The sequence below is a fragment of the Lepidochelys olivacea genome (assembly GCF_965140295.1).
Source record: "Lepidochelys olivacea isolate rLepOli2 genome assembly, chromosome: 8".
Classification (NCBI taxonomy): Eukaryota; Metazoa; Chordata; order Testudines; family Cheloniidae; genus Lepidochelys; species Lepidochelys olivacea.
The window spans coordinates 93,040,930-93,063,084 of NC_140418.1; the positions used below are offsets into that span (position 1 = coordinate 93,040,930).

The following is a 22,155-nucleotide window of genomic DNA, read 5'->3' on the forward strand; positions in this document are numbered from 1 at the left end:
TCCTTACTTACTGATACAAACTCCTAGTGACTGCATAAACACAGAGAGGACCTCAGGATTATAACCCACAGTTATAAACAATGAGCTCAGAGTAAACTCTGATTCTCAGGCACACGGAGAGAAGGGCAGCAGCTAATGCGTCACTGTACTTTGCTCACACAACTATTGTACATTCTCCCTAATTAATTCTGTCCCAACTGGTGCTTCCCCCACCCCCGACTCGTAGCTGTAGAGGGAAGAAGAAACTCAGATAAACAACTGTTGCTTCATCAAGGGCTGCGTGAGACAGGATGGAGAACAAAAGTCCTTTGTGGTAAACCTGCTGCCCATGTGTCAATGGAGTTTTCCTGAATTTAGTGGTTTGCTGATGTTTATAGAAATTAAAAATGTATCATTTGTATAGTACTGTGGCCCAGACAGTCCTTAATATTTTGCACTTACTGCATATAGTACCTTGCATTCCAGGATCTCAAACCACTTTGCAGACAATTAATTCAACTTCCCAGCATTCCTGAGACACGAGTATTGCCGGGGGGCTGGAACAATTTGTGTAGTGGGGGTGCTGAGAGCCACTGAACCAAACTGTAAACCCTGGATATGATGGAAACCACTTCAAGCCAGGGGGTGCAGTGGCAGCACCCCCAGCATCTCTAGTTCCAGCACCTATGAGTATCGCTATACCTATTAGTGCTCAAATTGGAAATTATTTACTTGTATTACTGTAGTAAAGGCTGTCTTGAAATCCTCTTCAAATGCCTTCTCTTCACAACTCCAGAACCCTAACTGACTCCTCCCAAGCCTCTTATCTCCCCCTTTTCTGTTAGGAAAACAGGATTAGAGGGGCATTGATGCATTAAAGAAGATACACTAATCTTACTGCTATGTATTCTCCTGCTTTTTGCTTTTTTCCATTTCTTTATTGTCATCACTCTTTCACCCCATATCCTACACTGCGATTCTTTCTTTATCTCCATACCATTTTCAGTTATTCATCTACTCTTGTTCTCTTTCTGTCTTATTCCATTCCCCCCCACCCTCTCTGCCGTATCTCTTTCCATTCTCCTCTCCCCCTACCAATGTGCCTCCCCTCAGTGTTGTGGCTGTCCTCTTCTTAATCTCCTTGGTCCTGTCTTCACCAGGATGCTATGATTGCATACCCTGAGGGTGCAATCTGAGCTTTTGTTTCCATTTTCCAAGTGGGCAAATGGAGGTGCAGAAGAAGGATAAGTGATTTGACAAGATCATAGAGCAAGTTGGTGACATGGCCATAAACAAAACCCAGGAGTTCTGTCTGAAAGTTCTATATTGTAGCCACTATATCGTGCCACTTAGTTGAAAACATTGCAATTTTAAAGAGTTTAAATCCCACCAAACATTGTTATTTAATTGAAAATAAAAAAAAAATAATTTAAAAAGAATCCATTAGACTGTCTTGAGTCAAGAAGCCACCTTAGCAAAGTATGTTTCAGCTGCACACTAGCCACTCCATTACAGTTTAATTCAGGGTCAAAGGAGTTAATATTAGGGTCAGCATAACCTCTTCTCTTCTCTCCACCAGGAAGCCTAGCACATGGAAAAAAGTGAACTGTTTAATAATCTCCTGCCCAGTCACATGAACAGAGAAGGCCAGCAATGTGAAAGGACAGTCAAACACACACAAATCTGCTCGTGATCTGAAGGAAATCCTGTACCTAGTTTTATTAGGGGCAGATCATTCGGTTAAGAAGCTGGGGTTTTATCTACACCCTGGGTCTCAGGCTAATAGATTTTTCTAAAATCAGGAGAAGAATAACAAAACTGGATACTTTGAGTTTAGATGAAATTTTGTAGCTGTCAAATCTGATATATTTTTGAACTATTAAAAAGGAAACAAAGGAAAATCACCTTAAAACATTGAAAAGGAAGCTAAAATTCTGGCTTGTATCTACTAAAGAAAGGAATTTCATAGTGAATGGTTAGATCTTCAGTATATCGAGTTACAATGGGATACACTCATTAATTATGTGCTTTGGTGAACCTAGACAGGAGAAGTTTGATGTTTAAAGTGTGAATGTTCATTCTTTCGCTTTGGATTTAGGCCAGACCTAATGTTATTTTTATGTAATTTCTATATGGGATAATACAGTGATGCTGCAAGAAAATGCCAACAGAAACAGATTCTCAAAGCTCAAACACCCTTACAACACAGCCCAGCACAGAGCAGCAATCTGATTTACATTCTCCTCTCATCTCCTCCCTTCTCAAACACCTCCCCTCCACCGTTTGCTCCAAACCTAAGGAAATCATAGTTACAAAATGATGTCTCAAGGTGCTATCCTCTAGACTCTCAGTGGTCTCACCTTGGGGGGATAAGAAGTGGAGTCTCTTTGTAAAGCAAGAGATGGGATATGGAGTGAGGGAGGAGTCTTGCAGGGGAAAACCCTAAGAACAGCTAGCTGGGTAGGAAGCTCAGCCTAAAGCATATGTTTGTAGCCCTGAAGTTAAAAAAGAAAGAAAACGCTCAGGAAAGAAATGAGTTTTGGACACAGAGTCAGAACTTGTCTGTATTTCATTGTGTGAGAAATTTAACACATGTGGTGTTCAATACAATTTGCCCTTAATGTGGACACGGATTGTCATGTTTAAACACATGCTTGCTGGTCACAGTTAACGGTGGGGCGTGGGGCGGAAGGCACATTTGTCATTTACATTTTATATAACCCTGGAGGGAATGGTAGGTAGAATTTGTAAATCTAAAGAGACAAACATTTAAAAAGTCACTAAATTCTTCTCTGCCTCAGTTTCCCACCTACAAAATTGGAATAAATCTCACCTCTCTTACATAGAAGAGCTATGAGGCTTAATTCATTCATCACTATAAAGTTCCTTGAGATACCTCAGATAGATGGTATTACAAAAGTACATAGTATTATATATCAAACATCCCAATATACAGCTTTATGTCACACAAGGGTAGCTTTCAGTCAATCAGAGAATGAAAACTACTGCGTTGATGGAATCTTCAAAGCAAAGCATTTTCACTGATATCAATGACACAGCTGCAGATTATTAGTCTTACTCCAGTTTTAGAGAGGATTATTTTCCAAAGCATTTTCTCTGTCCATAGCTGTACCATGACACTCGCTTTGAATTCTAATGGCCCGTTCACAAAAGGGAAGCGGAGTTGACAGCAGAGTTTTCTGGAAATGTTATTAGGCATTATCTACTTATATACAATACAGTTATTATACTGCTTTCAATTGTATTCTCATGCATAGGTGGAGTTCTGGCCAAGCGTTGGGGAGTAAAACCTGGATTTCAGTGACAAATGAGCTAAATAGGACCTTTCCATTCTCTCAATCAAAGATGTACCTGAGTTGAATTATGCCTGGCCATGAGCAAAGGAACCTTGCTCCTAACAAAAACTTTAACAACTAATTTACGCAGAGAGCCTTCCTTTCATCTCTGCCAGGCTGTAGGAAAGGCTGGGAGGCAAGTTGAAGTAAACATTACACAGGCTCGGCACTGCTGGCTCTAAAGTAAACTCTTCGACTTCCTATTTACATTTCAGGATCTTAAGCTTTGCGGTTTTCTAGCTCTGCAAGTAAGTGCTTGGGGTTTGGGAGGCAGCCTGCATATGATCTCCAAACATCACCCATATCTTACTAGCCTTTATTAATAAAATAAAGTGAGGTAAAAAAACACAACCATCTTTTTATACAACCTTCTAGTGAAAATATTTCACTTCTCACAAAAAATATCAGACAAATTAATGCCAACAATGGGGAAGTGGAGAGGGATCCTCTTGCCAAGAGAGAGGGGGAAAAAGTTTCATGAAAGAAAATAAATAAGAGAAATATTTGAGGAGTTGTGCTCGCTCTCTCTTTCTCTCTTTTTAAAGTATGTAGAAATGTAACCCCTGTAAGACCACGTGCTGACAGGAATAGTACCATGGCATCCAAATACGCTGTGACCTTTTCTAGCTGCAGCGCCTGAGTCATGGGTACAGAAAGGATGGGCAGCCTCTAACAGGGTGGTAAAATAAATATGGTTTTCATTTCACACAGCCCTCCCTGAATGTAAAATGTCTTCATTAGCTGGGAAGTCAGCATTGTGACGGCTGCCCAGTGCAATATATAAAGCAGCAGAACTGAACTGAACGAGGACAGATTAAGGGAGAAGTTCCTGTCCTACTGATTTATTTCCCTCACTCAAAAGACACTAGCTTTATGATTCATATTCAGAGGAGAGGCCTTTTAGCAGAGAAGAATATTAAAAAGCAGGGAGGGCGGAGGTTTATTGGGTGGATGCTCTCAGTTTCACAGCTCCTTTCAAAACTTTTCCAAGCTGCTTCAGTTTCAATAGTTTTGCTTTTGTTTTTAATTTTTACTGCATTCTCCCGTCCCCTCCTCTCTCCATCTCAGCACCTCTCCTCTGGTTAGAAGGACAAATTGTTGCCTTCGCTAAATGCAGGACCCCAGCCAGCTGGCACCCAGATTCACTGCCCAAAGCTTCAGGCCCTGTCCCCTCAGAGACTGCACATTTCATCGCAGTGATATGCATGCAGCAGAGACTGAAGAGTGAAAGGTTGAAATCTGGCGCGCAGTCCACAGATCCACTTGCCAGAAAGGAATTGCCTAGTGCCACCCGGCTAGATTAATTAGAGCTGGCAAGTTGAGCGCAATGCTTTTTGATTCCTGCAAGTTTTCCTCTTGGAGACAGTTTCAAGCAGCTGAGGAGTCCCTCTGTAGTAACTATTCAAATGTCTGCTGCTTTAACAACGTGGCATGTTCTGAAGAGGAGGCTCTCGTATGAGAGCCAAAATATACTGAATCCACTTGCTGGTCTGGCTCCCACCGAGATTACAGAGATCAGGCTACAAGAACACTTTGAGCCAGCGTGTCTCTGCAGTCTCCACCCCAGGATGTACTGCAAAGGACACGTACTGTGCATGCTCTGGGGCTGGAAATGTGCTTTAGACTCTATTTGTGTGAACAAAGCTGGCAGCTTGAGTGGATATTGTGGAGCAAAGAAGCTCTATTGTGTTTCACAGTCGTCATGAGTATCAGATGAACAAATTTAGAATAAGCTAATCAGACTGAAGTTCCTTTAACAGAAGACAAAGAATAGCCCTGCTTGGTAAAAATAAGCATAGGAAATTACTTTAAAATAGTCCATAGTAAATGATGGGACAGCTTTGGATATCTCCCACTTTATTATGTACATAGCTGCTCAGTGACATCTCAAGAGAAATTGACTCTCAGATCCCTGATGGAAGATGGTCTCAAAAGATAGAAAAGAGAATTCCCTAAGGGATAAATTATTGCAGATTATTCAGGACTAAAGTTGCCATATTATTGAAGTCAGATGTACACTGCACACACATACTACCCCTGCAAAATTGGTTCTTTCGGGTGTGCACAAGTCAGGTGACTCAGTACCTAACTACCCCCATGTGTGCGCACCATTTACTCACATTTACTTGTCCAAGCTGGTGGAGTCAAAACTGACATAGAAGTAACAGAGGGGCAAAAAGAGAGAAAAATCAATCTGATCCAGAAAGGAAACTTCTTGACTGCCACAAATCAGAAGCATTGTCTCCAGAGAAGCCAACACAAGTTGGACAGGAAGTTACAAAAACATCATGGGGGTCAAGTCACCTAAGGTAGGGAAATTAAAGAAAACCTGAATAGGAAAGGACACCATACCTTGTGCATTTGGGATTCAACCTGCCAGAAAATTCAGATCTCCCCTAACCCATATTAAGAAGAATTAGAGGCCAGAAAATGCCTCCCACTAAAAATGTCTCTGGAAACTCTCTTTGGCTGTGAATCCACAAAGATGTGCATAGTGGAATGGCTGTTTTGGGAAGTAGGGAAGGCAGAACACTGCTCTCTGGCCAAACTTAGCACGAAACAAAAGGCACAAATCACCTATACATATTTTATGAGCAGGGCTGTTTTATGTAAATATCTCAAGACCTTCATTTAGTATGAATACATGGCATATATTCTGTATTCATGGGACTTCTGGCCACATGCGACCACTGTTAAAAATGACAGTGAATAGTTTTGAAGATTTCAAGTTTGTAGCATTTTTTCTCTGAACAGCTTTTGAATACATTTGTCTGACTCTACACAGCACAACCAGTTCTATGTCAGTAATGAGATACTTTCCTCTGTAAATTATATTGAAAATAGGTGCCATTATTATTTATATAGCAGTGGTGGCAGATGCCCCAACCAGGACTGGGGTCCCATTGTGTTAGCACTGGAGAAACAGACATGAAGGTGTGTGCCTCTCTATCCCAAACAGCTTACCATCTAAGAAACATATTACTTCAAGGAGCAGGTTGTTTACTTATTTATGTTTTATTTAAATGAATTTGGGGCTCATGAAAAATGATAGCTGGACAGCTCTGGAGACTGCATGACTCTCATCCACTGGACAGAGGCAGCAGCGGTTCAAGCCTCCTCTCACAGCCCTGCTGTGAAGAACATGGGAAATATATTTATTTATTTTTATGACTATGTGTACCTCTGTTTATTTGTCTACCATTGCACTGATGGCCACCAAGGATCAAAGAGTTAATTCGGTCCTCGTTTTACATGTCTACTGGAAGGCAGCCAATGGCTTTAGATAACCCCAGTAACCAGTACTTAGGGGGACAATACAGGTGTCAATCCCTACCAAGGCTACCCCTGACAATGTTGGGGCTTCAGGGGGAATGACTGCAACAAAGGACTTTTGGAACTGTTCAAAAGCTGAGCCCCAGATGACAAAGGGGAAGAGGCAGTGTCTGGAGGGAAGCCAACAATACTCCATTCCCACGTATGTGTAGTCTGTTGTTGTTTTAAACCTTTTCTTTCTGATTGCTATGTTCCTACATATAAATAAATAGTACTTTGATTTGAAGAAGCTGTCCTGAGACGTTGCAGTTGCTGAAGGGAAGTCTCTTGTGGGTGTCAAAACCTGTCAGGCCTGCTAAGAAAACATGATTGGAGAACAGGGGAGCTGTAGCCTGGGGACCTGGTCTGAAAGTGGGTGAATTGTGGGAATCCACCCTGAGAGAAGTGCAGGGACTCTGTCACTTGAAAGGGGTGGGGAGCCAATCAGGAGCCATGAGGCTGTTGCCTCTCAGACCTTTTGGGGCAGGACTTTCTGTGGTCTATGTCTACAGCGGGTCATGGGTAGTGAGGTGCACGGTGGTTATAGCTGCCGCTGGGTGGCAACATGGAAGTGTCTCTACCTAGCAATTCTGAGTTGAACCCCTTACTGGTAGCCACAGAGACAGATTAAAAGTACAGCTAATCCTGTAACCGTGACACCTGGCAATGAGTGGCAACCCTGACACGAAGAAACCACCTCTGAAGATAAAAGGATAACTCATTTGCCATACCAACTGAGAATGGGCTTCTGCTTAGATTTACTTTCAGAGTAGGCAGCTGAGGGTTGTGTGATATGAATAATTGTCCAGACTGGCCAAATACTTCTTTTACAAAGGCCACGGACCAGACTTTAAATGATAGTGACTTTTGGTGACTACTAACCTAGAACTGGATTTGAACCAATCCACTAATTAGTTATGAAACTCTTTGGCCCATTGCTTGACCCATCCAAGTCTCTCAGTGGAAACAGTCTTACAAAGTGGCCTGGAAGTTTGAATGCCCAAGAAAGGCAGTAGTTAATTCCAAAAATATAACCTCATTTGAAGAAAAAAAAAAGGGGGGGGTATTTTACCACAAATGAAACTATTATATCCATCAGAAAAATTATGTTCAACATTTGTAACTTTTAAAATATCAAAGGGATGATTAGAAAAGTCTTTTGTTCAAATTCTTTTGATTCCTTGAGGTAATGAAAACAGGGTCATGGAGCTTCTCGGTAAGTTTAAAGTAAATGCCCTTCGCAAGCAATATCTAATTCTCTGATTCATGGAACATTCAGCCTAGGTAATGGCAATACTATATCCATACACATATACCACCAAAAGCACTCATACCAGTGCCAAAAGAAAAAATAATAATCCAGCAGATGATTTTGAACAGTTTCCTGTAAGAGCCCTGAAAGGAATCCACTGCCCAACTGCCACACTTTAACCCTGCTTTCTGTTTTCTGAATTCTTCCTGACCGTTGGCTCTTTCGTTCGCCAGAACCACAACAAAGGACGGTGTTGAGTTTCCACACAGACCATTTTCTCTCTCTCTCTTCTCTGATCATCTCACAAAGGTATTATTGTTGCTGGCTTACTTGGGCTCCATGCACCTGAGGCAGATCAAAGCCACTCTATAATGCCAGCCTGACCACACAGGTCTCTCTCCCACTACATTAAATTAAACCTGATGATTAATCTCTATTGCCCTGCGGGTCCCTCGGTACAAAGAGAGAGAGAGAGAGAAAAAAAAACCATATTTCTAACCAAACATGAGTATAATAAACTTCCATATTATTGCCCTAATTAAAAAAAGGTACAGCTAATTTCAACCAACTGCAGCTGAATATACGTTTCATTAAAAATACACAGAATTGCCCCATGTGCTCTATATTCACTTGGTACCGTATAAGCAGATAGAGATAAAGGACACTTAAACCAAAGGCCTTCCATAGATTTGATCCAGAACAGCTTAGAATTTGCTTGTTGTCTGTTGATTGGAAATTGTGGTGCCTTTAACGTTGAAAAAAACAAAACACAAAAAACAAACAAACAAAAAAACCCCACATCAAAACCCTAAAACCAAAAGAAACACCTGGGAGAAGGGGGGAAATAAATACTCAGTAAATGCTGAGTTCTTACATTTAAATGAAAACCAGCTTAAGTTTCTCCAAGAACCACAGAAAATGCCTATCCCCACGTTGGGTCTCAAGCCACTATCAATATCAATTGGGGCTTGTCTATACTAGAAAATTCTGCCCTTTAACTATACTGCTATGGTTAAAATGGCAAACTCGCTCCCCTGATTCCACCCCCAGTGTGGATGCAGTTATACCAGTATACAAGTTTGCGAAGCAAAATAAGCTTTATTTTGGCACCTGCATATCAGTATAACTGCATCTCCCAAGGCTTATAACTATATCAGTAAAAAAAAAACCCCACACCCTTAACCAACACAGTCATCCCAGTATAGCTTTCTAGGTGTAGACCAGGGTTAAGGATGGTGGGATTTTAGCCCTAAAATCCTGATTTAACACGGAATTTAAACGTGCTTAAGTACATAATTAAATCCCATTGACTTCAAGTATTTGCTAAATGCCTTGGCTTAATAGGGACAAGATTACTGGCATGCTTAAAATTAAGCACATACTTAAGTCCTTTGCTGAACTGGGGCATAACTAACAAGGTCACTGCCTTAATAACATGCTGCTATCACGCCCTATTCCATGAATACACAGCATAAGGACAAGATATAGGCACCTCTATTAAGTGTAGTAAAGACATTATTTAACAGTAGCTCCCTCTTTTCACAATATGAAATGCCTTTCCTTGACAGCAAAACCTCTACCCACCCCCACCCCAAGTTATAATCAGTCTAAATTTAAGATCATAATGAGTTTTAAATAAAAAATATGGCAGAAAAAGGTACTTATCTAAATGGAATAGCTTTCAGACTCATACATTTTAATTAGGTATAAATTTCCAAAGCAGACACTAAATTTTAATTGTAACCTAAGGAAAAGCTTTTTCGTTAATTCGCTGGGAAAAATTAACAAAGCAAAAATTGCTTATCGGGGTTTTTTGGAAGTCATCATACATATCATAATTCTATATAGATCACTGCAGCTCTCAGAAGGAGATGGATTTATATTGATTGAGTGAGGAGGTGGGGGAGAAGGGCTGCTAGAGAACACACACTACTTCTCTGAAGACGCTACTTCGGAACACATTAGTGACATGCTTGTCATGGATAACTCAAACTCAGAGTCTTCAGCTCCGATTTCACGCTGCTGTCTTTAAGCTTCTGCAGCATTGTGTTAGACTTTGCTTTTGCACTTCATGTCAGGGTTTTTTCCCCAGTATTGATTTCCACTACTATGAAAGCTCCTGGTTGCTAGCAAATGCATAATACGTAATTAAAATCTGAAAGTAAAGATAAAAACCACAACAGCATAACAAAAAAGGGGTATGTGTGTGTGACGGGAAAATAAAGTGTAATTTCTTTTCAGAGACATTAGCTACTATACAAAGCTATAACGGTGACTGTGTAGACAACCTACCCCCATGTGACAGGAAGATGTTCCACAGATCACAGCAAGCCGGGATGTAACTGGCTGATTTTCACAGGGCAGGTTATGTCCTTTCACATCTGCTCCAATCACTCCTATTAAAAAAAATCTTATCTTAAAAAACAACCCAACCTTCCATAAAATAGAGTTTTTTAGTATTTGAATGTTTGCATAGGATCCCACACTGCATATAGGTCAGACCAGTTTCACAATTAGAAAGGGCTATTCCTGTCTGGTGACTGTGGATACTGTTTTATTGACAAGATAAGGATGTTCCAAACGCATGGGGCATTACACAGATCAATTACTCTCCTCTATACCCATTATTATTATTTTATTTATATTCCAGCAGAGCCAGGAGGCCTCAACAGTAATCATGGCCCCATTGTACCAGGCATCATATAAATGTGTAGAAAAAGACAACCCCTGTACTGAAGAGTTTACTGTTTCAATAGCCTAAATAGAGAAAAGATGAAAAAATAAAAGAAAAATATCAGCATCATCCCTGTTTTACAGACGAAGAACTGAAATGCAAAGAGACTAAGGTCATACAGGAAGTTTGTGGAAAAGCTGGGAATTTAACCCTAATCTCCTGAATCACAGGCAAGTGCCTTAATGTTTTCTTGCTTTGTCCCACAACTATGGCATCTACTGTCCGACCGCCATGCAGGGTATTTGGGTGTGTACCTCCCAATAGCACTGATCAGAGCCTAGGCACATTTGAAAATCCTACTCGGTACCAATCTGCATCTTCAGGCACCTAAATACCTTTAAAAACCTGACCCTAAATCCCTGTGTACATATAGTGTAAATGCAGAATCCCATTTGAACCAAGAAATATACACGTGGCAGATGACGCCGAGATTATGTCTGTGGTATTCTGTACACATATGGGATTCATTTATTCGTACGGATAAACAGAATCCTCAAAGTGTTGGTGCTACCTATCATGCTTTATTATTTACCGGCCCAGACAGTGACATGCCACACTACACGTTAAGGATTTTGTGTAGTTTAGTCTAACAGGTAGTTTCCTGAAGTAAGAAGTACTATAGTTAGAACTATTAGAGGGCATTCAAAAGACTATCCATCCACTACAGCATACAAATCTAGTCAGGTGTGACTTGTCAGTGCAACAGGTAGAAATTTATTTGTATGTCTCCCATCATGTTACTAAGTCTCATGGTTCAATAACTGTTAAACATTAAGAAAATGTGTATCACTTCAGCAGAAATCTTGGCCCTATTGACGTCAGAAGGAATTTTCCCATCGATTTCAGTGGGGCCAGAACATTACTGTTAGTGTTTATGCCAAATTTACCGTCAGTGAGGTCTTGAAAAGTCCTACTTGTGATTGACTGAAGTGAGATAACATTAATTATAGCATATTATAATTATAATGAATAAAAACATTAACTATATTAACATAAACTGGAGTCTCCAGGAATTAAATATTAATCTTTAATTAAGTATTACGTCATATAATGAAATCTCCAAGAATACATCCAACCAAAATTGGCAACCCTAATTATAACACAGAATTATAATGAAGATCAAGCCATTTAATTCAGTTCCTAGGACAATTTAAGTGCTGTTATGAATAGTTTTTATGTTTATTTTAGTCAGAATCTGTAGTATACTAGGACAGCCTCATGGGAGACACAATTTCTTTTGTGAAGGTCCCCAAAGGACAGACTTAAAACTGCAAACTTTAGTACCATACAAAACAATATGACACTCAGTATCAAATGGCAGGAAACACTTAGCAGTCATAATTTCAGTTCTTTTTCCACAGTAACAAAGTATTTAAGATATTGTACAATGAGAGATCTGCAATGCTGGAGCCTGTTTTAATGGAGCAGGTAGTTTATTCCAGCTTTTTGAGGTCACAGCCTCAAGAGCCAGACCTCCCATACTCAGTTTTAACTCTAGGCACTTTAAAATTAATAGACTAGGTCGAATGAAGGGCATATATCTATTCAGCTTCCAGTTTTCAGCTTTTTAGTAACAGATTTCAGATGCACTAGCTTGGAAGCTACTCAAGACCTCTGTAGCAGTAAATATCAAATAACTCTTCATCTCCTTCCTACCCCACTCTCAGACTTCAAAGCTGTCATAGATTCCAGGGCTCCAAACATCCAAAAATATTTTATACCTAGCCAAATGCAGAAATGGATGGTGTGTCAAAATTTACTAGCTACGAAAACTAAATGTCCACCATGTCACCAGGGTTCAGTCTGCATGCTGAGAAAGGGCTGTTTTTACCATTCTATCTTTGTGGACTATTTTTGATACACTCGGTAAGAATGTATTTCAGTGGAACAATTATGACATCCAATGGAAATTAATGTACAACTGGTTAATCTAAAGCAGTGGTTCTCAAACTTTTGTACTGGTGACCCCTTTCACATAGCAAGCCTCTGAGTATGACCACTCCCCCCTTATGAATTAAAAACTCTTTAAAATATATTTAACACCATCATAAATGCTGGAGGCAAAGCAGGGTTTGGGATAGAGGCTGGCAGCTCGCGACCCCCTGAGGGGTCCCAATTCCCAGTTTGAGAACCACTGATCTAGAGCATGCAGATGTTCTAGGGCATAGCCTCTATACACTCTGTACCTCTCAACAAGTCAGTGAATGACAAAAACAGGGGGGAAATGCCTCAAACGTGTGACATCACATTTTTAATACATGGCAACTTTTCATTAACTAGAGCAGTTAACTATTCTGAGTATTTCTTGGTTTAAATTTACCATATCGCAGATGTTTTCTCTCTTTTCCCTGCATTTTCTTTCCTCTGTATATTTTTCTTCAGTATTTTTCTACTTTTAAAATAACAGCTGCGTATTTTAATCTGACACCATCCTTTTTTCCCTCATTTTCATCAGAATTTATTTTCAGTGGAAACCTTCAATTTCCCCCTTGTTTTCTTATTTCCTCTCCTCTCCTTCCACCACCATTTTTCCTTAGGCTTTTATTTCCTGAACTTTATGATTAAAGAAGATGGAAAGAAGGGGTGGAAGGGAGGCAGGAGTTCTCACACCACCATGGAAAAAGGCGAGATCACCCTCTACTCTGGTTACCCTCTTCTCAAGTGCACTCTTATGCTCTCCCTCTCTTCCCTGTTCTCCCCTCTGCACGCTCTCTCTCTTCAATCCAAATCTTTCTTATTTCATCTTCTTCTCTACCAGCCCCCTTTTTGGCAACCCATCCCAGAGCAGATTTACAGCTCACAAGATTCTCTCCTCCTACAACCTCCTTTCAGCTCTCCTAGATTGGCACTCAATTTGTCCTAGGGTTGCAGTGACTCTCCCTGCTACTGCCATGCATCAGCCTCCCTCTACCATAGAGATACACCCCTTTTCCAAGACATCGCCTTTGTAACAGTGCTGCCTGTACAGCACCAACCAGGGAAAACATACAGAGAGATCCATGTGACTGGTTCTCCAGCATAAGCAGTCAAATGTCACCCACTACATTTCCCTGTTCCTGCTCAATGTGCAAAGCCACAGCAGGGAATCTGTGACAGGTAGAGTTCCTTTGTGGGAATATGGAGGCATTGTGGAAAATGGTGCCTGAACCGAAAATTTTAAGATATGAAACGTTATTTCCCATCCACATTTATTCACTGATATGCCATGTGGCTGGCAGTGTCTATAACAAGAGCTGTTCATTCCTCTTTATATGAATTAGCACTATGTCATCAGGCCAGCTTTCAGTATAATTTTCCCCCACACATAATCAATATCTTGTTGATTTCAAAGGATCACTTAATACTGAAAAGGCTGGGCCTTTAGTGCCGTTTTGTTAAGATTCAAACTTCAAACTATAAAGAGGTTGTGTGCAGCAAATTATTCTCTATGTTTAAATAATGCATTAGTTTAACATATACAATATGAAGTATGAAGAGATGAAGAAGAGAAGGAGAAAGTCACTGGCTAAACGTTCATGATTTAAGCCTTACAAAGGCCTTCGGTGATACATGTTTACAGCATAAGATCAAAGTGTATATTTTATGTCCTAAAAGAAAGGATATTTTGTTACACAAATCTATATTTTATTTAGTGAATGGTATACATTTTAATAAACCTAAGCAAATGGAATGTAAAAAAAAATGAGATTACAGGCCTGACTTTGAAAAGTGGTCTCTAATTTTGCTGGCACAATTTTGCTTATATTTAGGGTGAAATTTTTGATCCACCCTAACCTGGGCCTCAATTTTCAAAAGCACAAAATTGCAAGGGCAAGTAACCATTCTGCACACAGTTTTGTGCACCCTTAATACATCTCACTTAGCCACTAAGACACTGATTTCCACAACCTTTGGACATTTAAGTGGCTTAAACTGTAGGTGCTAACGATTGTGGGGACAGAAAAATCACCTACATTTATTGCACTGACAACTTGAGCTTGCAAAAATGCCATCCACTTTCTGAAAATCTGACTCTTATTTGTTTTGTAGCATTGTATATGAAAACTGCAAGGGTAGAAGCATGTGTGTTTCCATGAAAATTAGGTCTGTTGGTGTGTTTTGAAGTGTTGAAATTTGTGTACCAAATATTCATCTACCTCCACAAAAATAAGTTGTGGAAATATTTCTCACAGTTCAATATGCATTTGTTTATAAGATAGTTCTTAGCAATGTGATTCAATGTGAGATTATACATTATCATGTATATTCTACAACATGAGTACATTAAGTCCTTCTACTGAAAAATATGCTGATTTTCCCTGACTTGTTTTAAAACACCCACCCACCCACACAGTGAGACCAACTGGTTTCCTAGCCAGAGTACAAATGCTCTGATTAAATGATTAAATATGTTCAATACAAACTATAATAATATGTACAGTATATGGATAATCTAGGAGAAACAACAAATTGAAAATCATAAGAAATGCTAAAATAGTACCTTCTGTTTACAAAATATTAATTTGGTACTTTTTAGTTTTGACCAGTGTGTTTAATAAACTATCAGGAAATGAGAGAAGTCCACAAACTAGAGAGGCAGTGTGGTTCACTGCATGGGGCACCAGACTAGGATTAGGTTTAGGACACCTAGATTCTGTTCCTAGCTCTGCCACTGATTTGCTGTGTGATCTTGGACAAGATGCTTCACCTCTCTGTGCCTCTGTTTCCCCAACCAACACTTTGTGCGTTTGTGTGTAGTTAGAATGCAAGTTCTTTGGAAGACTTTCTCTCTATGGGTCTTCACAGCACCTGGCATGTGGAGCCCCAATCTCCATTAGATCTCTAGATGCTATGCTAGTACAAATAAATAACAACAAATTCTCTCCTATGGTTCAATCTACGGTAGTTCACTGATTTACAAGAATTCCCAGCATTTCTGACACCAGTGGGACAGCTAGGATCGGATCTACCTTCAGAATTTATTTACTGAATGACACAAAAGAATAACCAAGGGTTAACAGCATGCCAAGTTTAACAAGGAAAGAAGAAAACAGCTGAAAAGATTTCTAGTGCTCCCAGCATTTGGTCTGCCATCTCCACATCTCTGCAATAAACCCACACACAGGGATATCTCCATGCTTTAATACAGAAACAGGCTGACTTTAAAAACAGAATCTTGCTGGATTAATAATAAAACACATTAAAACAAACACATTGTACGTGTGTGAGAGAGACTTTCAAACCCTGAAGTTAGCTGTGGTTAGAATCCTGAAAACCGGGTGCCTAATTAAAAAAAACAACAATCTAAATTCATACCAAGATCTTAAGGGCCAGATTTACAAAGGTGTTTTACACACTAAAGATGCAGATAGACACCTACAGGAATATACAAAATTGCCTGTACAGATTAGGCACCTCTCTCTCATTGAAAGACAATGGGAGCTAGGCATTCTCTTAGGTACTCATCCTATTATGTGCCTATCTGCATCTTTAGGTGTCTAAATACTTTTGTAAATAACAATATCTGGCTCTTACATAGCACTTCTCAGTAGTTCCCAAAGGGCTTCATAATCTTTAATGTGTTTATCCTTGCAATACCCCTGTAAGTTATTAATATCCCCATTTTACAGATGGGGAACAGAGGCAGAGAGAGGTTAAATGAAATGCCCATGATTGCACAGGAAGTTTATGGTGGAGCAGGGAACTCAACCTGCATTTCCCAACTCCTAAGCTAGTGCCTAACCATCCTTCTGGCCCTACGTCAAAGAGGTTTAATTTTCAGAGGTGATAATGAACACCTCTGAGAACAGGTCTCCATGAACACCTCAGACATATCCTGTGTGACCTGCAGATGCAATGCTTGGCAGGAGAGTCCTCCACAAAATGATGCCTTCAAACTGATATTAATTTACAGCATGATGGTTAACAGGAAATTTAGTATTGTAGAGCTTTGGACGCTATCATTCTGGGAAAGTGTCAGTCCTGTATCCCAGCCAGGACAAGAGATCAGTTTTGACTCCCCATCACCCGAGACCGGGGAAACATACCATTATGCTTTTGAATGGCTCAAAAAAGGAAATTCAGGTAACAGGAAATTTCCCCACCCGACTATCCAGCTCCAAGCTGATCATAACTGATTAAAATTAAAAGGATTAACCACTGGCTACCTGATTGGTCTCAAAATGTAACTCAAAACAGAGAATCATCGTTGAGTGGGTGTGTTTCTAGAGGGGTCCCAAATGGATTGGTTCTTGGCCCTATGCTACTTTAACATTTTTATCGATGATGTGGAAGAAAACGTAGTCATCACTGATACATTTTGCAGATGACAAAAACATTGGGGGAGTGGTAAATAATGAAAAGGACAAGTCACTGATTCAGAGTGATCTTGATCGCTTGGCCAGCTGGGCACAAGCAAATAAGATTTGTTTTAATACAGCTAAAAGTAAATGTCCACATCTAGGAACAAAGAATATAGGCCATACTTACAAGATGGGGGACTCTATCCTGGGAACTAGTGACTCTGAAAGGGATTCAGGGGTCATGGCGGATAATCAGTTGAACATGAGCTCCCAGTGTGATGCTGTGGCCAAAAGGACTAATGAGAGCCTTGGATGCATAAACAGGGGAACCTGAAGTAGGAATAGACAGGTTACTTTACCTCTCTATTTGGCAGTGATGTAAGAGCTGCTGGAATATTGTGTCCAGTTCTGGTATTCGCAGTTCATGAAGGATGTTGTTAAATTGGAGAGGGTTCAGAGAACAGCCACAAGAATAATTAAGATTGGAAAACATGCTTAATAGAGATAGACTCAAGGAATTCAATCTTTTTGAAAAACTTAACAAAGAGAAAGTTAAGGGATCACTTGATCACAGCCTATAAGGGCTTGTCTACGCAGACCAGCAATGCAGGGCTGTGATTTCTAAAGGGCACCGACATGTTGCATACTAACTGGCCTGTGTGCAAACTAAAAGTTCTCTAGTACAAATTAATGTAAAACAGTTTGAAAGAACATTTTTCCTGGGTTACAAGGATCCAAGATTAAGTACCCAGTTCGCAGGCGTGGAGCTAATCATGGGGGAGCTTACAATAGCTCCTCTCCCACACCCATCAAACTCTATTTTCATCCTGGTCCCTGCATCTACCTCCCACTGGGGCTGCACAGACTGCAGGAATTAGTCCATCCCTAGGGCTGCAGTAGCTCAAGCAGGGAAATAGAGAAAAGGATCAGGACCAGGTGGCTTTGTTTTAGTAAAAACAAGAAAGGAAAACCAGTTTCTCTAGGGTAGTGTCAGGATTGAGAGCCTCCAGCTGCACCTGCCCAGCCACCAGGCAGCCAATGAGAGTAGCTGGGCCACAGCAGAACCACCTGATTGGATAAGACAGAGAGGAAGCTTGCTCTTAAGCCAGGCAGCTGCACAGGCTTGGTGGCTACTCAATGCACACAGCTGTGGACGCTCTGCCTCCCTGTGCTTGCCTCACTCCAAGCCCTGCTCCAGCCTTGACCCTACCCTGTATCCAGCCTCATTCCAGTTTAGATCATGCCCCACACCCTGCATTATTCTAGTCCTGTTCCAATCCTGCCCCTACTTGTAACCAGCCCTGCTCCTGCCTTTCCATTTTCTAGGTAATCTGGTTCTGACTCTTGGCTCCAATTTCTGGATCTGACTCTGTTTTGAATCTTGGCTCTGACCTCCTGCTTTGACCACTAGACATGATGCCTACTCCAACTACTAGGCATGACTGCCTATGACCAGTCTCTTGACAGGCAGGAGTCACTGAGAGGCTCTTTCTCCAAGCTCCACCACTCACCCACTTCACAAAGCGGATGGCAGTATCTCCAGACAGATGGGCCTCCATTCAACTCTATGAAAAAGCACCAAATTGTAGCTGTCGGCCAAGAACAATGCTCTTTGGGCTGCACAGTTCAGTTTTTCCTCAGCAGTTAACCCACTGGGACATCAAGGAAGCATTGGGCATGCTCATGCCTCCCCTGACATAGTCCACCAGACTCAATTGCTTTACTGGCAGTTGGACATAAGAAGTATAAAAACTGCTTCACAGAGGCATTTTTGTAAACGCTGGTAAATTCAAAGTTTGAAGAGCAAAACTGTCCTTTCAGAATGACAAGGTGGAGCAAGACACAGAGATCCTTTGTTTTCCCTACATGCTTGAAGCTCCCACTATAAACTCTATGTACGTAGGGAAGCACAGAAACTTGAAATCTTGTGCCATACGGTTCTCAGAGAACAATTTTTGCCCTAACGTCAGACGTTGCTGTCTTCCTTTTTCCTAATTCCAAAGGTCACAAATCTTTTTCAACAACCAGATGATGCTGGAGCTCTAAGTCTAAAAACTATTAGTGATAAAAAGCAGCTGGAAGGAAAATGATAAATAAAGCATAGTGGGCAAATTCATCCCTTGAGTAGTTCTGCTGAAGTCTGCGTGAGGGACGACCTATTGTTGGACAGGTAGGTAGTACACAGCAAATGGCATATGGATGACATTCATTAAAGGTGAAATGGAAAACTTTCAAAAGCAAAATAAAATACGCCTTTCCCCAAATCAGTACAAAAAAGTATGTGGGCTTCAAAATTTCAAATGTATTTCATTTTTAAAGATGTCTGAAAATAATTTCTACCAATACTTTCACTAAACTGCAAGCCCAGAATTAAGCATCCTGAACTTTCCTTGCAAGAGCTGAGTGGAGCTTTGTGAAGCTTGGTGGTTTCATTTCACAAGGGAGTATGCCAGCCTATTCCCTTTTCTTTCTGATGAGTTTCACATCAAAACCATGCAAAACTGAAGAGATTTAAACACCTCTGATGTGTAAACAGCAATCATTCCAGATTTGCTCTAAAGGTTTATAAGCCTTCTGGCAAATCTGGGCTAGATTTTTAAGTTTGTTTTCAAACTCAAAGCTAAAGACCAGTGAAAACCAAAATTCTAGATTCTAGATCTAGACTGAATCTAGATTTCATGGACTCTCAAAGTTCAGGAGTGCTCAACTGAAAGTCGATTATATGGGTAACGAATGACTGACACCAGATTAGATTTTTAATAGCTAGATTCCATTTTTGTAGGTACAAACTGTGGATGCTATTGCACCAACTGTTATTTGGCAATGTAGGTAACACACACCTTACTTGTCGATAAAGTCTGTAGCATATCCACTGTAGGAGGAGATCTTTTGTGCTCATTTACTATCTTAATGGCCTGTGTTGATTTTAATTTCCCTTATCTATCTATGCTATTTATAAGGCACTTGCCATCACCCAACCTTACTGGTTTTATTTTATTTGGTTCATTTGCTTCCTCCCATCTCCATCTTATTCTCTGCTCTTCTGTAATTCATGGAGTTATATTTTTTGTTTGTTGGTGTCTCTTGACACCTCCTCTGTTGCACCCATTCCCTCTGGCACCTTGTGTGGAACATCAAAACAAAATATGAGATCTATTTAGATTTACTTTAAGAGGGGGGGAAAAGACAGAAAAGTACCTGATCCCATCAAAAGCAGTTATCAGAGACAGATAAAAATCAAACATTAAAAACGTAGCCCATCAAACGTTCAAAAGTTGTTACCCACAATCAGTGGAAAAATAAGCAAATGTAGAAAGTACCACAATGCAGCAATAGTGAAAACTGGTGCTTTTTTGGCTAACTTTATTCCAACTAGAACTGGTCAAAATTTTTCTGACAGAATACTTGTCTGCTGGAAAATGCTGATTCAACTAAATTTAATTTTTTTGAGAGAACATCTTGATTTCATCAAAATTTTCAACAGGAAAATATAGATTTGTTTTGATAAGGTCAAATGGTTTTGTTTCAACATATTATAAACTAAAAATACAATAAAAATTAGAATTGAAACAATATTTCAACCTGATCAAAACATTAATTTTGATGACATTAAAACAAAATATTTTTTGTTTTTCAAAAAAAGTCAAGATTTTAAACTCTTCGTCCTGACTTCTGAAAAAACCCAACATTGAAATCTTGGAATTTCCCACAGGATGGAAATTCCAGTTTTCAAACCATTCTAATTTTAACCTTTTGTCTGCTATTTTAAATCAATTACGCCCATATCCTAATATAGCAAGCAGTTTTAGTGCTACGTCCCACATTGGGTTAGTATAAAGGAAATGTACAAAGGTCTCTATTACATTATTTAAACAGAGGGAGATTACCCCTACCAATGGGGAGATATGGGGCTGAACCATTTTTAAGTCAACCTAAACGCAGCCAATGAAGTACGATAATGCACATCCAACAGCTCTATGGAGTCTCAAAGTAAAAGCTTTTTTAAAATGTACCCATAAAACCTTGAACCTTTTAACTATTTTAGCACCAAAACAGTTTGTTCCTCATTTATGCTTTATACAGGATATCTATTAACAGACCCAGCTTCCTTTGTTTTTAGGCTACTGTTTTTATCCTAAACTCTGTTAGTTTCATTGATACCTAATCCTCACAAGTTCCCCCTGCCCCTGCCTCCTTTCATCTGTCCCTTGTGTCCTATTGACACCTAAACAAGTCAACTGCCTGGGGCAGACTCTGTCTGCTTTGTTATTTGTCTGTACAGGGCGTAGCACAAGGGGGCCTCATCCCTGCATGGTAGTCAGAGGTGGTACGGTATGAACCATACTCACAATAATTCTAGTCTCAATTTCTCAGCATTTACAGATGAAGGAAATAGCCGTTTGTTTGCCAGAAGCTGGGAATGGGCTACAGGGGATGGATCACTTGATGACAAGGTGACCAGATGACCCGGTTTTATAGCGACAGTCCTGATTTTGGGGCCTTTTTCTTATATAGGCTCCTATTACTCCCCACCCCCGTCCCAATTTTTCACACTTGCTGTCTGGTCACCCTACTTGATGACTACCTGTTCTGTTCATTCCCTCTGGAGCACCTGGCATTGGCCACCCTCGGAAGACAGGATATTGGGCTAGATGGACCTTTGGTCTGACCCAGTATGGCCTCTTCCCCATTACTTCCCATTCACCCGCAGTGGAATGTGGTGGATATAACAGCTCTGTAAAGCCTGCTACCTCTCACTACCTGTGAGCAATGGTACAGGTAGTTGAAGCAAGGTAGTCAGTGGGGCCATTTTGCTGCAGGGAACAATCTGGATCCAAATGACATTGAACAAATTATTTAAGTCTCTTTTCCTCAGGATACTGGTCTATGAAATGGACATTATAATACTACATAGAGCTGAGTGAATACTATATAGTAATACTATCACAGAGCTGAGTGAACTATTTGTAGTTAAATGTTTTTCCTCAGAAATTTTACAACTTTTGAGTTTAAATATTTTTTGTTAAATTAGGGAAATATTAGCAAAATTTTTTGAAAAATTTCTATTTTCATAGATTTTAAGGCCAGAAGGAACCCTTATGGTCATCTAGTCTGAACTCCTGCATAGCACAGGCCTGAGAGATTCCTGCATCAGGCCCATGATTTTTGGCTGAGCACTTTACTTTGTACTTGGCATGTTTTTTTCCTAATGTGTTGAGAAATGGGAAGCTCAGTGGGAGT

At 40.2% G+C, this 22,155-nt stretch overlaps 1 protein-coding gene across 7 annotated transcripts in view; it reads right to left on the minus strand.

Annotated features, from left to right (window-relative positions):
* Window positions 1-22,155, minus strand: part of FGGY (FGGY carbohydrate kinase domain containing) — a 191,600-nt gene that overhangs the window by 70,556 nt on the left and 98,889 nt on the right. For all 7 annotated transcript variants that reach the window (XR_014712657.1, XM_084636725.1, XM_084636724.1 and 4 more), the window contains one exon: window positions 10,192-10,295. Coding sequence is in view for 6 of the 7 variants with exons in the window: in XM_084636725.1 (XP_084492851.1) it covers window positions 10,192-10,295 (104 nt within the window). In the remaining variant the exon portion in view is untranslated. The remainder of the gene's footprint in view (window positions 1-10,191; window positions 10,296-22,155) is intronic.